This window comes from Trematomus bernacchii, unplaced genomic scaffold (assembly GCF_902827165.1).
Source record: "Trematomus bernacchii unplaced genomic scaffold, fTreBer1.1, whole genome shotgun sequence".
Classification (NCBI taxonomy): Eukaryota; Metazoa; Chordata; class Actinopteri; order Perciformes; family Nototheniidae; genus Trematomus; species Trematomus bernacchii.
This window is the reverse complement of record NW_022987625.1, coordinates 904,065-917,507: the sequence shown is the minus strand read 5'-3', so window position 1 is coordinate 917,507 and position 13,443 is coordinate 904,065. Positions and strand designations below refer to the sequence as shown.

Sequence of the window (13,443 nt, the reverse complement as noted above, 5' to 3'; positions counted from 1 at the left end):
TCAATAATAAATAAATCTCCCCAGCAGTCAGGCGATTGATCTGCAAAATGTGCCTGTGAATGTCAGCGTTTTTTGCATTTGTTTGTCTTCAGTGAGAAGGTAACCCTTTCACTAGTTCTGCTTCACCTCCTTGGTCCTCTGAACAGAAAATGCCTTTACTTTTCTCCCCCTCATTTTATCTTTCTTGGCATATTTGGGAATTTGCATGTTTGCTTCTTGCTCTTTTCTGGTGGTGTATGTATTTTGTAGATAAAAGTTCAGCAGTGCAGTTAAGAGAAATTAGTTGGGTAAACAGTGGTAAATGTCAATGATAAAGTTCTGTTGAAGCTCATCTGATTAGCAGGGCTACGCAGGTGTCTTATCTTGCCTGTGCAACAGAGGGTAAAATGGAAATGATTGCGTTGTCCTGAGCAGTAGATGCCTATCCCACAAACGTCTCTCTGCCGCTGAGCCGAGCCGCCGGACTCCAGGGACCCAGGGGTGCTGCATGGAGATCATGGGGAGGGAGAGGAGAAGAGAGAAGGGTGTTGTTAGATTCAGGCCTTTTATCAGCCAGCATTGGAGATGATGTGAGTTGTCATTAATGCAGAAGGTGAGGTCGGATTTGTTAATGCAAGTTTTAGACTTGGCTGATAAATTGATTGATTTATGATTTACATGTTACATTGATAAAGCTGTAAAAACATACCATTGCAGGATACCAACCTAATTAATTGTTTACTGTTAATGATCACTTTAACATGCCATCCTTCGTGAAAGACATATAGTAAGTAAAAACTAAACTAAAAAGTAAATCACTTACTTTCAAAACACTAAAATCCCTAAGATGCTTTTACTAATCTTTACAGACTTTTCAAAGATTTGCAGATACTTGATTCACATACATATGTTTATGAAAACTTTTCAGCAGCAGAAATCCATATATTTAATATTGACATTAAATCAAAATACTATGCTATAAAGACTGAGCAAAATGTGTGGGTAGTTTTAAACTCTGGTCCTTATGAAAATAAAGCCTTTGAGTATTTGGTGGATGTTAATTATTAATCAGAGAAGATCAATGACTCAATTAGTTATCTTGCTTACTACAATTAGCTCTTTGCTAAACTGTTGCTGCTCCTAGTCGGCAAGCAGTGCAGGTTACTGGAAGTTTTGAGGCTGGCGTGGTTTCGTTCAAAGAACAGAGGTCGGTTATCAGAGAGTCATCTGAAGCCTGCGTGCTCCCAGCAGGCCGTGGGGCTCATACTGTAGCTCTGCAGGTTACCGGAGAGCTACTCCGGCAAGAAGAGAGGGAGCAGAGGGGTTCACAACGGGCTGCAGCGGGTTTTAAAAGACCCGGGGATGGAACAGGTCACAGGCTGCAGTAACCAACGGCCATTGATGTCCTCAGGCTAGGTTAAAGGGCACTTCCAGGTACAGAAGTTGTTTTGTATTTCACATTGAATCAGGATCAAGTGAAATTAAAATATATGCCTTAGTTGCCTTAAGGTGGAGTCCCAACATGTGTAATCATAAAACACATAACTCCATATTTGATTACATTAAAATAAATAATTTGTCCTGTTTTTCCAATGAGAACTACAGAATTGCAAAGTGGAGGCGTTGGGATTTGTCATTCAGCAGAGGTTAAACCCCACCTATTAGTGCGGGGTCGGAGTAACACGCAGATAAAGATTTCCTGTTGTGTGGTGTCAAAAAATCAATAGCCCCGCCACGATGTGCTCATTTGATATCAACAATAGTCTTTTTAAAAATCAATTAGGCCGGATAGAGAAGAACATCAGTGTAGGGTTACACCTTTTCTCCCTCTTTATTCATCATTGATATCCAGGAAGACCAACAGGAACAAACAGGTAGGCTGCCCTTATGCAAGGATAACTAATGAGTGACTCCCTGCACACTCTTAGCCTACACAATGTTAGACCTCTACTCAATGTTAGACCTCTACTCAAGAGGAAACACAGATTTCACTGGATGACCACAAAAAAGAAAATCTACAAATCAAATGTATCTAAAAAATGGGTCACTTTGTAGAACTGCCATCATCGTATCGCTGTATCTTCTGAGAAAAAAACCACGTTGTACATTTTACTCTATAATCTGTTCAATATTTATACTCCATATTCCATATATTTTGAATATATATATATTTGTATATATATATATAATATCTGCATGTATATTTTCTATTTCGACATGTATATTTTATATTTTATTTAATTTTTCTTTCTATTCTTGTATATTTTGTAGTTTTGTTTTATTGTAAAATGCCTTTTATGCTGCTGTAACAACAACAATTTCCCAATTTGGGATCAATAAAGTACTATCTATCTATCTATCTAATGAATCTACCTAATTAAGTATAGAGTAACGCTCATTTTATATCCAGTAGGGCTCAAGCAGGTAAAAATGCATTCTTATCAATGTGATGAGGTGTTATGATGGCCTCATTATCACTCCAACTTTTACAGTGATTTGTGTTGACATTATCTGTTATAGTTTGAGCCCAAGCACAAACATCAATAGAACGTAGGTAAAGATAGGCAGGGCTTAGAAGGAAATGCTCCTGAGTCATCAACAATGTATCCAATGATTATGACATGTGGTGTATATGTTCAGTATGTGTTTAGGAATAGGCGTACAAAAGCATCTTTGTCCTGACCCATAGGTAGGGGATATCACAAATGTGTAGCTCAAAACCATGCTCAAAACCCTGAAGACAGGATTTCCCCAAATTTGATACACATGCTCTAGGGGCAAGTTTTAGGTAAGATCTGAAGTAGCATGACAACTGACGCTTAATGGTAAGGAGTTGTTGATAGCTCAACAGTTAGACTATCATTATGTCACAGGAGAACACCCTATTTTTGTGTCAAACTTTAACAAACTTGTTCCCTAAACATGGTCTGCTCCAAATTGTTATATAGAGCATTAGTTGTAATGCAACCTATTTGAGGAAGGAAATATTGTGAGCGTTTTTTTATCATTTATATTTTCAGCATCACACTCATTACAAAAATAAGTATACAATAATAAAGGTAATCTGTATAATATCCGTTGAGTGAACTCAGTTATTAAACAATAGAACAGTTGGTCAAGTGACAAACCAAATACAATAAATCAGTACTGATCCAAAATTCCTAGATCACACACACTGTGACCAAATCACACAATAAAAATAGAAAGTACTACAAATAAATGTATTTACATCCTAAGTTATTAATATATCATCTTTTTACAAATATCCAACCTTTAAATTGCTGTTTTAAATCTATGTTGCTCTGCACACTTGCTAAAGAACATTTGTGTGGAAATCTCAATTCATAGGGCTGCGTGAGTATGGCCAAAAGTATGTGAGTAAGTCTCACTTTAAACTATTTAATTATGACCGATCATAACTCAGCTTTATGCACACACATACATTTTGCATGGTTTAAGAAACGGGCTCCGTGTTACAGGACGGGTCGGGGGGTTCTGCGGCACCGCTGCAGACTCTTTACAGGGAGGAGCCACAGCTCCTGATCGGAGCAGAGACACACGCTCACTATGCCGAAAAACTATAGCCGGTCAGAGAGATCTGCTATTTTTAAGTAAAGGCAACACATAACGACCCTAAATATAGTATATATTAAGAACGAGAAAAGTTTGTACATATATGACAAATGTGCGAGGCTGATGACTTCAGAGCATCGTCCTATGTGCCGGGGCTGAGACCAATTTAACCCCTGCACACACTCCACCAGCAAACAGCTGTCTGCTACCTTCAGCTGTTTTTCTCCCCCCCACCCCTCTCATCAGTTAATTGTGTCATTTCATTAATGGTGGAATGATTGTTTTATTGTGTTGGCTCATCAAAGAGGTCTGGGACGCCCCAGTGGCTGCTGAAGCGTCCGTATTGATAAGCCTGTGTGTGTGTGTGTGTGTGTGTGTGTGTGTGTGTGTGTGTGTGTGTGTGTGTGTGTGTGTGTGTGTGTGTGTGTGTGTGTGTGTGTGTGTGTGTGTGTGTGTGTGTGTGTGTGTGTGTGTGTGTGTGTGTGTGTGTGTGTGTGTGTGTGTGTGTGTGTGTGTGTGTGTGTGTGTGTGTTGTGTGTGTGTGTGTGTGTGTGTGTGTGTGTGTGTGTGTGTGTGTGTGTGTGTGTGTGTGTGTGTGTGTGTGTGTGTGTGTGTGTGTGTGTGTGTGTGTGTGTGTGTGTGTGTGTGTGTGTGTGTGTGTGTGTGTGTCAGAGCTGTGAGGCTATGTGAATACTGAAGCTGGATGATTTGGACAGCCTTGTACGGTTCATCCAGCACACAACAGAAAGTGTTTGTGTGTCTGTGCTCACACACACAGCACAGTGGTGGGGGTATTATCATATCGAGCAGTGAGGGTAGTAGCAGCCATATCGATAAGGAGCGCTGGGTTATTATGCAGGTCTGGAGGGCAGCAGGGGTAATTAACAGAGATTAGGATTGTTGGAGGCCTCATGTAACCGCGGCGACACAGGTAACCTGCTGGGATTAGCAAGCAGCACTAGTGGAAGTGCAACGATAGCACTTTCTCTCTACTAACATGAAAAGGCAGTGCTTTATTAAAAAGACTCCCTGACAACTGCTTGATCAACAGTCGTTGGTGCTGCCATTAAATATCCGTTCTAACAGGATCACAATGTTTACATACCGTGTTCACATTTTAGTTCAGCTTGAGTATGCAATTATTCAATAATTACAAAGTCCATTTATAGATTGGCAGTATTTAGTGACAAGCCAAATTAACATTTTGACCTGATGGTGGGCTTTATGAAGAGTCAGAAAATCACAGGGTCAGGGTCAAGATGTATCCGCTTACAAAATAAGTGTCTGTCCACAATAACATGGCAATTCTTCACTTGTTGAGATAAAGTATTTCAGTCTGGAAATACATGTGGAACCTATCCACAAACTGACAGTGCTATTATAAATGTTTTTTAAAGGTCTCCTATCATGCAAAATTGACTTTTGTATGTCTTGTATAGATAAATATGGGTCTCTGGTGTGTCAGGAGACTCACAAAGTGTCAGAAAACAAAACCCTCTCTCTTTTCCTGTGTACCCACATCTCTAAAAACGGGGGTACAAAGGAGCTGATCCAGATTTGCGTCCGATATGACGTAATATTGCAAATGTGGGCTGGCTTTACGCTCACGGCCCTATCAGAAACGCTTACATCAGCAAGCATCGCTAACACTCAGAGCTAACCTGTACTGGAGAGAGTATGTGTAAAGAAGCCGGATATAAAAAGGAACTCACCTTGTGGTAAACCTGAGAGAGAAAAAGAGTTTGAGCTCCATATTGTTTCAGAAATAATCCTTGAAGTGGTTTTGAACATGATATGGCGTTTATGATCAACATTTAGCTGAGTATCTGGGTAGAATTCTCCTGCATGAGCTCTCCCCCCTCTTTTTTTTTTTTTTTTTTTACAGCTACGGACCCAGAATCAGCCCTTTTAGTATCAGGGCTGAAATAGAGGGGTATGAGGCATGGCTAGAATGGGTGATCTGTTTGGTATTTTGAGCAAAACAATTCATAAATATGTTTTTAAAATATTTTTATATATTTTTATACTTTAAAGCAACCCATATATCCTAAATTATCTTGTAGACTCGACCTGTTTGTTTGTTGTGGTACTGACTCGCTGTCAGGCCAACAGGTGTCTTTGGATTGAAGAGACCACTCCACATTGTTCTTGAATGTCAATCTCTACATGTATGGCAGCCATTCCATTCCAGTGTCTGTTGAATTCCAAAACAGAGAAATGTTGTCAGTAGTTTAGAGAATAAAATAAAAGAAGGTTAATTTGACTCAAACATACCTTTAAATAGTAAAACCAGAAAGACTGATAATGCTGGAGTGCTCTCTTGTTTTTTTCCAGAACCGTATATGCTACAACAACAAATGACCTTTTCCTGAAAGCATGCTTCCATGATTGGATATGATGCAACAGGTCATGAAAGGAATAGGAAAACTTGTGTTCAGCTTTTATCTGACAAACTAATGCTTGTGTTGGGCTTGTTTATAAGTTCATATCTGTGTTGGCTCACTGATCCCTGCACTGTTTCCAAATGAGGGTCAAATGAGCTGGTCATGCTGATAAGAGTACCATGTGATGAAGAGTAGCCAATGGTTGAGAGGCAGACTGGACAATGATGGAGGGCTGAGATAAGGAGGTCAGTGTGGCCGAAGTAAGGCCTCATGGGACAGGAGATAGGATCCTGGCTGGACTTCAGACTCTGCAGCAGGTTAGACTGTCTGAGGAGTCATGTTGGCGCTTGACCCGGGACAGAAATCTGACTCTGACCCGACATGAACCTGGATCAGTTTGGTCCACATCCCAACAGACTTTGACAACTATCATGTGTCAGAAAGCAAGAACCCAACGACCCATGTATGCCCTAAATTCTAACAAATAAGTATGATTTTTCTCAAAATATTTGTGAAATTGAGCTCCAACCAAATTGAGTCATTCAATAAAAAATTCAGCCCAACCCGACCCAAGCACAACAGGTAGGGTCAGCTCTTGTTGCGTCTGGCATCAGTGTCACACTCTCATGTGCACTGGGGCAAGAGAATGTAAAAATGTAGGGCCGGTTACAGTGTGGCACAACCAGGACTGGTGAAGAAAGTGTGCCAGAAGCTGCTTGATGATTAATAAAGCCCATTCGCTCCAGGTGCTCCCTTGCTTTAATCACTTGTTTTTATTAATTTCTACTACTCACTTTTATTCTCCCCCCTCAAACCACACTCTTTCCTGCTCCCTCCTCCCCTCCATAACCCCAAGCCCGTCCCTCCACCACCACCTCCCTCTCAACCCCCCACCGGCTGTGGGAAAGCCATTTTATCAGCGTCTGTCCGTTGTTCTCTGGTGGGGATAGATACAGAGAAGATAGATGAGTGTTTTGACATGGAGAGTGTTAGACAAACACTCTTATCAGGCCCGCCACTTTAGACCGACCCCCCGAAAAACTCGCCTGAACCATTGACTAGCTGAGAAGGGGAGGGAGGGAGGGGGGCGGGGGGGCGTCGGTGGTAGAAGGTAGAAGGAGAGGAGGGGAGGAGAGACAGATTTGTGTATGCGTTTCGATCAGAGATAACAGTGAAACCAGAAAGTTTCCCACTGTCACTCTCCAGTGTTTCTGACACATGTTGTTCCTCAGATGTGCAGAGACTTGTGTAAAGTACAGACTGCTGCCCATGCTGCACTCAGATCTGTTTTAAGTAGATGGATCAGTCTGCCATGCCTCGGGGCTAACTGGCTCTATCAGGACTGCAGCAGGCTCAGGCCTCAGCCGTCACCGCCATCCTTCGACAGTTATCAATTTGAGGAAGTACACAAGAAGTTTCCTCTGTTTCCCCGGCCAGGACAGAAAGAGCACGGCTGGTATCACACCCCCCCTGCTGGTGGTATCACACCCCCCCTGCTGGTGTCAAACCCCCCCTGCTGTCGAGCTTGGACAGTTTCAGCTGTTTTGTCTGAACTGATGCAGGGTTCAGCTCAAGTTTGATCCACATTCTGTCTTTTTGTTTGTTGTTTTGTTTTTGCATTTGAGCCCGTCATGTGGTCTCTATTAAATGCTATAAGTAAGGGTGACTACAAGCTATAAATAAATGAAATATGTTAATGCTTACAAATCATTTGAAAAAGGATGTTTTGATACCTATGATATCAATGTACCTACAGTTGTTTTATATCCCCTGATGTTAACCAATCCTTTCTGTCTCCTTCCTCTAGATGAGCTGGAGTTAAGTGAAGTGGGGGGGGGCAGCAAGGTGGTCGCTGGCAGGGATCTCAAAACAGACACAATGTGGGGCCCCTACCCAGGAATCCTCCAATCAGAGGGCAGCACAGAGGATCCTGATACAGAGGTAAGACCTCCACTTACCTCTAGCAAAGAGTCTGTCATGGTGACTGAGGCTGAGCCACTATCACTATGTATCAATCCTTATACACATGGAAATTATGCTCTTCCTGAATAGCATCAATGCACTATAACAAATGATAAAAAGCCATTGTAAAACAATAGAAGGTTTCAATCATTTTAATCTATAAATTATGTTTGTCCTACGTTGTTGAATTTGCGATATTGAGGTATTTGTTCTGCTTTTGGTGCCCTTGTCTTGCATTGAAATCCTGCTAGATATTACCACTAAAAGATTACAGATATTCTAAACATATTCATTTATAGTATTGACTGTACAGTATAGAGTTGACATCAATAGAAACTATATTGTAACACTGTTGGCGAGCTTAAGCTTCAGTTCAAAATCGTATTATGTATATTTTCTAATATCTACTAACTGTGGCTGACAGCACACACTGCACAATTATCTATATTTTCTAAATTCCACCAGTGATATCTGACCTGTAATTGCAAGTACAAATAAGTTGTTATTCCAAACTAGTTTGAAGCTGTCGACAATTACTGTTTAATCTTTATAAGAATAGTCTTGGAACAATTTGTTAATTATTTTTGAAAATTGTTCAGAAAATGAATTCAGTCCGCAATTTCATTGTTTCTTCATTAAAAAAAGAAAACTTCACAAGTAAAGCCTTAAAGCTCACCTATTATGCTATATTTGAACAATATATTATAGGGCCATTTCTATACAAACATGTCTCTGAAGTGTTTTGCTCAAAATACCAAATAGATCACCCATTGTAGCATGCCTCATACCCCTCTATTTCAGCCCTGTTACTAAAGTGCTGATTCTGGGTCTGGCCCTTTAAATGTAACCAAGCTGCTGCTGGCCACGCCCCTTTGGAGTTCAACGTAAAGCCAGGCCACATTTTAGTAATGTCGTCATGACGCAGCAGATCTGGATCAGCTCTGTTGTACCCCCGTTTTTAGAGATGTGGGTACGGAGGAAAAGAGAGAGTTGTATTTTCTGACACTTTGTGAGTCTCCTGACACACCTGGGACACATGGTGATGTAGAGAAGACATCACTTTGTGAGTCTCCTGACACACCCGGGGACACATGGTGATGTAGAGAAGACATCACTTTGTGAGTCTCCTGACACACCGGGGACACATGGTGATGTAGAGAAGACATCACTTTGTGAGTCTCCTGACACACCCGGGGACACATGGTGATGTAGAGAAGACATCACTTTGTGAGTCTCCTGACACACCCGGGGACACATGGTGATGTAGAGAAGACATCACTTAGTGAGTCTCCTGACACACCGGGGACACATGGTGATGTAGAGAAGACATCACTTTGTGAGTCTCCTGACACACCTGGGACACATGGTGATGTAGAGAAGACATCACTTTGTGAGTCTCCTGACACACCGGGGACACATGGTGATGTAGAGAAGACATCACTATGTGAGTCTCCTGACACACCTGGGACACATGGTGATGTAGAGAAGACATCACTTTGTGAGTCTCCTGACACACCCGGGGACACATGGTGATGTAGAGAAGACATCACTTAGTGAGTCTCCTGACACACCGGGGACACATGGTGATGTAGAGAAGACATCACTTTGTGAGTCTCCTGACACACCTGGGACACATGGTGATGTAGAGAAGACATCACTTTGTGAGTCTCCTGACACACCGGGGACACATGGTGATGTAGAGAAGACATCACTTTGTGAGTCTCCTGACACACCGGGGACACATGGTGATGTAGAGAAGACATCACTTTGTGAGTCTCCTGACACACCGGGGACACATGGTGATGTAGAGAAGACATCACTTTGTGAGTCTCCTGACACACCGGGGACACATAGTGATGTAGAGAAGACATCACTTAGTGAGTCTCCTGACACACCTGGGACACATGGTGATGTAGAGAAGACATCACTTTGTGAGTCTCCTGACACACCGGGGACACATGGTGATGTAGAGAAGACATCACTTTGTGAGTCTCCTGACACACGGGGACACATGGTGATGTAGAGAAGACATCACTTAGTGAGTCTCCTGACACACCTGGGACACATGGTGATGTAGAGAAGACATCACTATGTGAGTCTCCTGACACACCGGGGACACATGGTGATGTAGAGAAGACATCACTTTGTGAGTCTCCTGACACACCGGGGACACATGGTGATGTAGAGAAGACATCACTATGTGAGTCTCCTGACACACCGGGGACACATGGTGATGTAGAGAAGACATCACTTTGTGAGTCTCCTGACACACCGGGGACACATGGTGATGTAGAGAAGACATCACTTTGTGAGTCTCCTGACACACCGGGGACACATAGTGATGTAGAGAAGACATCACTTTGTGAGTCTCCTGACACACCGGGGACACATGGTGATGTAGAGAAGACATCACTATGTGAGTCTCCCGACACACCTGGGACACATGGTGATGTAGAGAAGACATCACTATGTGAGTCTCCTGACACACCGGGGACACATAGTGATGTAGAGAAGACATCACTTTGTGAGTCTCCTGACACACCGGGGACACATGGTGATGTAGAGAAGACATCACTTTGTGAGTCTCCTGACACACCGGGGACACATAGTGATGTAGAGAAGACATCACTTTGTGAGTCTCCTGACACACCGGGGACACATAGTGATGTAGAGAAGACATCACTATGTGAGTCTCCTGACACACCGGGGACACATAGTGATGTAGAGAAGACATCACTTTGTGAGTCTCCTGACACACCGGGGACACATGGTGATGTAGAGAAGACATCACTTTGTGAGTCTCCTGACACACCGGGGACACATAGTGATGTAGAGAAGACATCACTATGTGAGTCTCCTGACACACCGGGGACACATGGTGATGTAGAGAAGACATCACTTTGTGAGTCTCCTGACACACCGGGGACACATGGTGATGTAGAGAAGACATCACTTTGTGAGTCTCCTGACACACCGGGGACACATGGTGATGTAGAGAAGACATCACTATGTGAGTCTCCTGACACACCGGGGACACATGGTGATGTAGAGAAGACATCACTTTGTGAGTCTCCTGACACACCGGGGACACATGGTGATGTAGAGAAGACATCACTTTGTGAGTCTCCTGACACACCGGGGACACATAGTGATGTAGAGAAGACATCACTTTGTGAGTCTCCTGACACACCGGGGACACATAGTGATGTAGAGAAGACATCACTATGTGAGTCTCCTGACACACCGAAAACACATGGTGATGTAGAGAAGACATCACTTTGTGAGTCTCCTGACACACCGGGGACACATGGTGATGTAGAGAAGACATCACTTTGTGAGTCTCCTGACACACCGGGGACACATGGTGATGTAGAGAAGACATCACTTTGTGAGTCTCCTGACACACCGGGGACACATGGTGATGTAGAGAAGACATCACTTTGTGAGTCTCCTGACACACCGGGGACACATAGTGATGTAGAGAAGACATCACTATGTGAGTCTCCTGACACACCGGGGACACATGGTGATGTAGAGAAGACATCACTTTGTGAGTCTCCTGACACACCGGGGACACATGGTGATGTAGAGAAGACATCACTTAGTGAGTCTCCTGACACACCGGGGACACATGGTGATGTAGAGAAGACATCACTTTGTGAGTCTCCTGACACACCGGGGACACATGGTGATGTAGAGAAGACATCACTATGTGAGTCTCCTGACACACCGGGGACACATGGTGATGTAGAGAAGACATCACTATGTGAGTCTCCTGACACACCGGGGACACATGGTGATGTAGAGAAGACATCACTTTGTGAGTCTCCTGACACACCGGGGACACATGGTGATGTAGAGAAGACATCACTTTGTGAGTCTCCTGACACACCGGGGACACATGGTGATGTAGAGAAGACATCACTTTGTGAGTCTCCTGACACACCGGGGACACATGGTGATGTAGAGAAGACATCACTTTGTGAGTCTCCTGACACACCGGGGACACATGGTGATGTAGAGAAGACATCACTTTGTGAGTCTCCTGACACACCGGGGACACATGGTGATGTAGAGAAGACATCACTATGTGAGTCTCCTGACACACCGGGGACACATGGTGATGTAGAGAAGACATCACTATGTGAGTCTCCTGACACACCGGGGACACATGTTTATGTATAAAAGACATCAAAAAGTGCATTTTGCATGATAGGGGACCTTTAATAAAATGACGTCACACAACACTGAGGTTAGAGTTGATTACTGTAACTAGAGTACAGCAGGATTCAGAGAGAGAGAGAGAGGTGTGTGTGTGTGTGTGTGTGTGTGTGTGTGTGTGTGTGTGTGTGTGTGTGTGTGTGTGTGTGTGTGTGTGTGTGTGTGTGTGTGTGTGTGTGTGTGTGTGTGTGTGTGTGTGTGTGTGTGTGTGTGTGTGTGTGTGTGTGTGTGTGTGTGTGTGTGTGTGTGTGTGTGTGTGTGTGTGTGTGTGTGTGTGTGTGTGTGTGTGTGTGTGTGTGTGTGTGTGTGTGTGTGTGTGTGTGTGTGTGTGTGTGTGTGTGTGTGTGTGTGTCCGGAAGGAGCCCTATCAGGCTGGGTTTGTGCATCATGTGCAAGTCCATCTAATCATATGATACTGATGCTAGGAGAGGTTTCCTGGCATGAAGCACAAAACACAACACAGAGACATAATCACACGCACACGCACACACACGCACACACACACATATATGATATATTAATGCAATTTGTGATCTACCTTGCTTTACCTGCTATTTTCAGTTGCCAAATGTGAGTCCAGCTTAGCCCAGCCCTGTCCACGTCTGTCTGAAGCAGATCATATTCTGTTCACTAAATGGCCCATTCAGTTCTCCTCTCCTCCACTTCTTTCCTCTCTGATCTCTTCTCCTCTCTCTTCTCCTCCTAGCCGTCCCCTGACTCCCATCCTCTCCCCTCTCTTCTTCCTCTCCTCCCAGCCCTCCCCAGACGTCCGCCTGTTTTTTATCTCCACATGGCGCCATCCTCCTGGACAACAAACCCCAGTGATTGATTCCTGCTTGATAGGCTCTCATTTCTAAGATTTCATTTATTATCAGTATGGCTCTGAGTGTACAGAAGATGTCTGTGTGTGAATGTGTGTGTGCGTGTGTGAGCACTGACTCTCACTCTCGCACACACTCTCTCACCCATCACCTTTTGTTCTTCCCCTCCCTTCCGCTGCCCATGCCGCCTCTTTCCTCCTCTGAACTGTAAAGTCAGTGTCTGTTCTGTTCTTCAAAGGTTCGCTTCGTAAAGAAAGCATCTCATTCTGACTCTAAATACATATTTCTCTCTTCTTCCTCATTTTCTGCCCTTCCTACCACCCTCTCCCCTCCTATCTGCGTCTGAAGAAGTGAGGAGATGGACATTCAGTATCTGCTGGAGATAGTGGCCATAATCTCACATTCCTCCTGTGTTTCTCCCCCTGTCACTCCACATCCTCCCCCTTCTCCATCTATCCCTCCCTCATGGGTCAGCAGGGGTCAGGGCTATCCTCCTCAGTGCG

The 13,443-nt window shown here is 43.6% G+C and overlaps 1 protein-coding gene across 1 annotated transcript in view; it reads left to right on the top strand.

Moving 5' to 3' along the window:
• Positions 1-13,443, top strand: part of zfpm1 (zinc finger protein, FOG family member 1) — a 39,158-nt gene that overhangs the window by 810 nt on the left and 24,905 nt on the right. Inside the window, 1 exon segment of the mRNA XM_034132881.1 lies at positions 7,744-7,877. Coding sequence (XP_033988772.1) covers positions 7,744-7,877 — 134 coding nt within the window.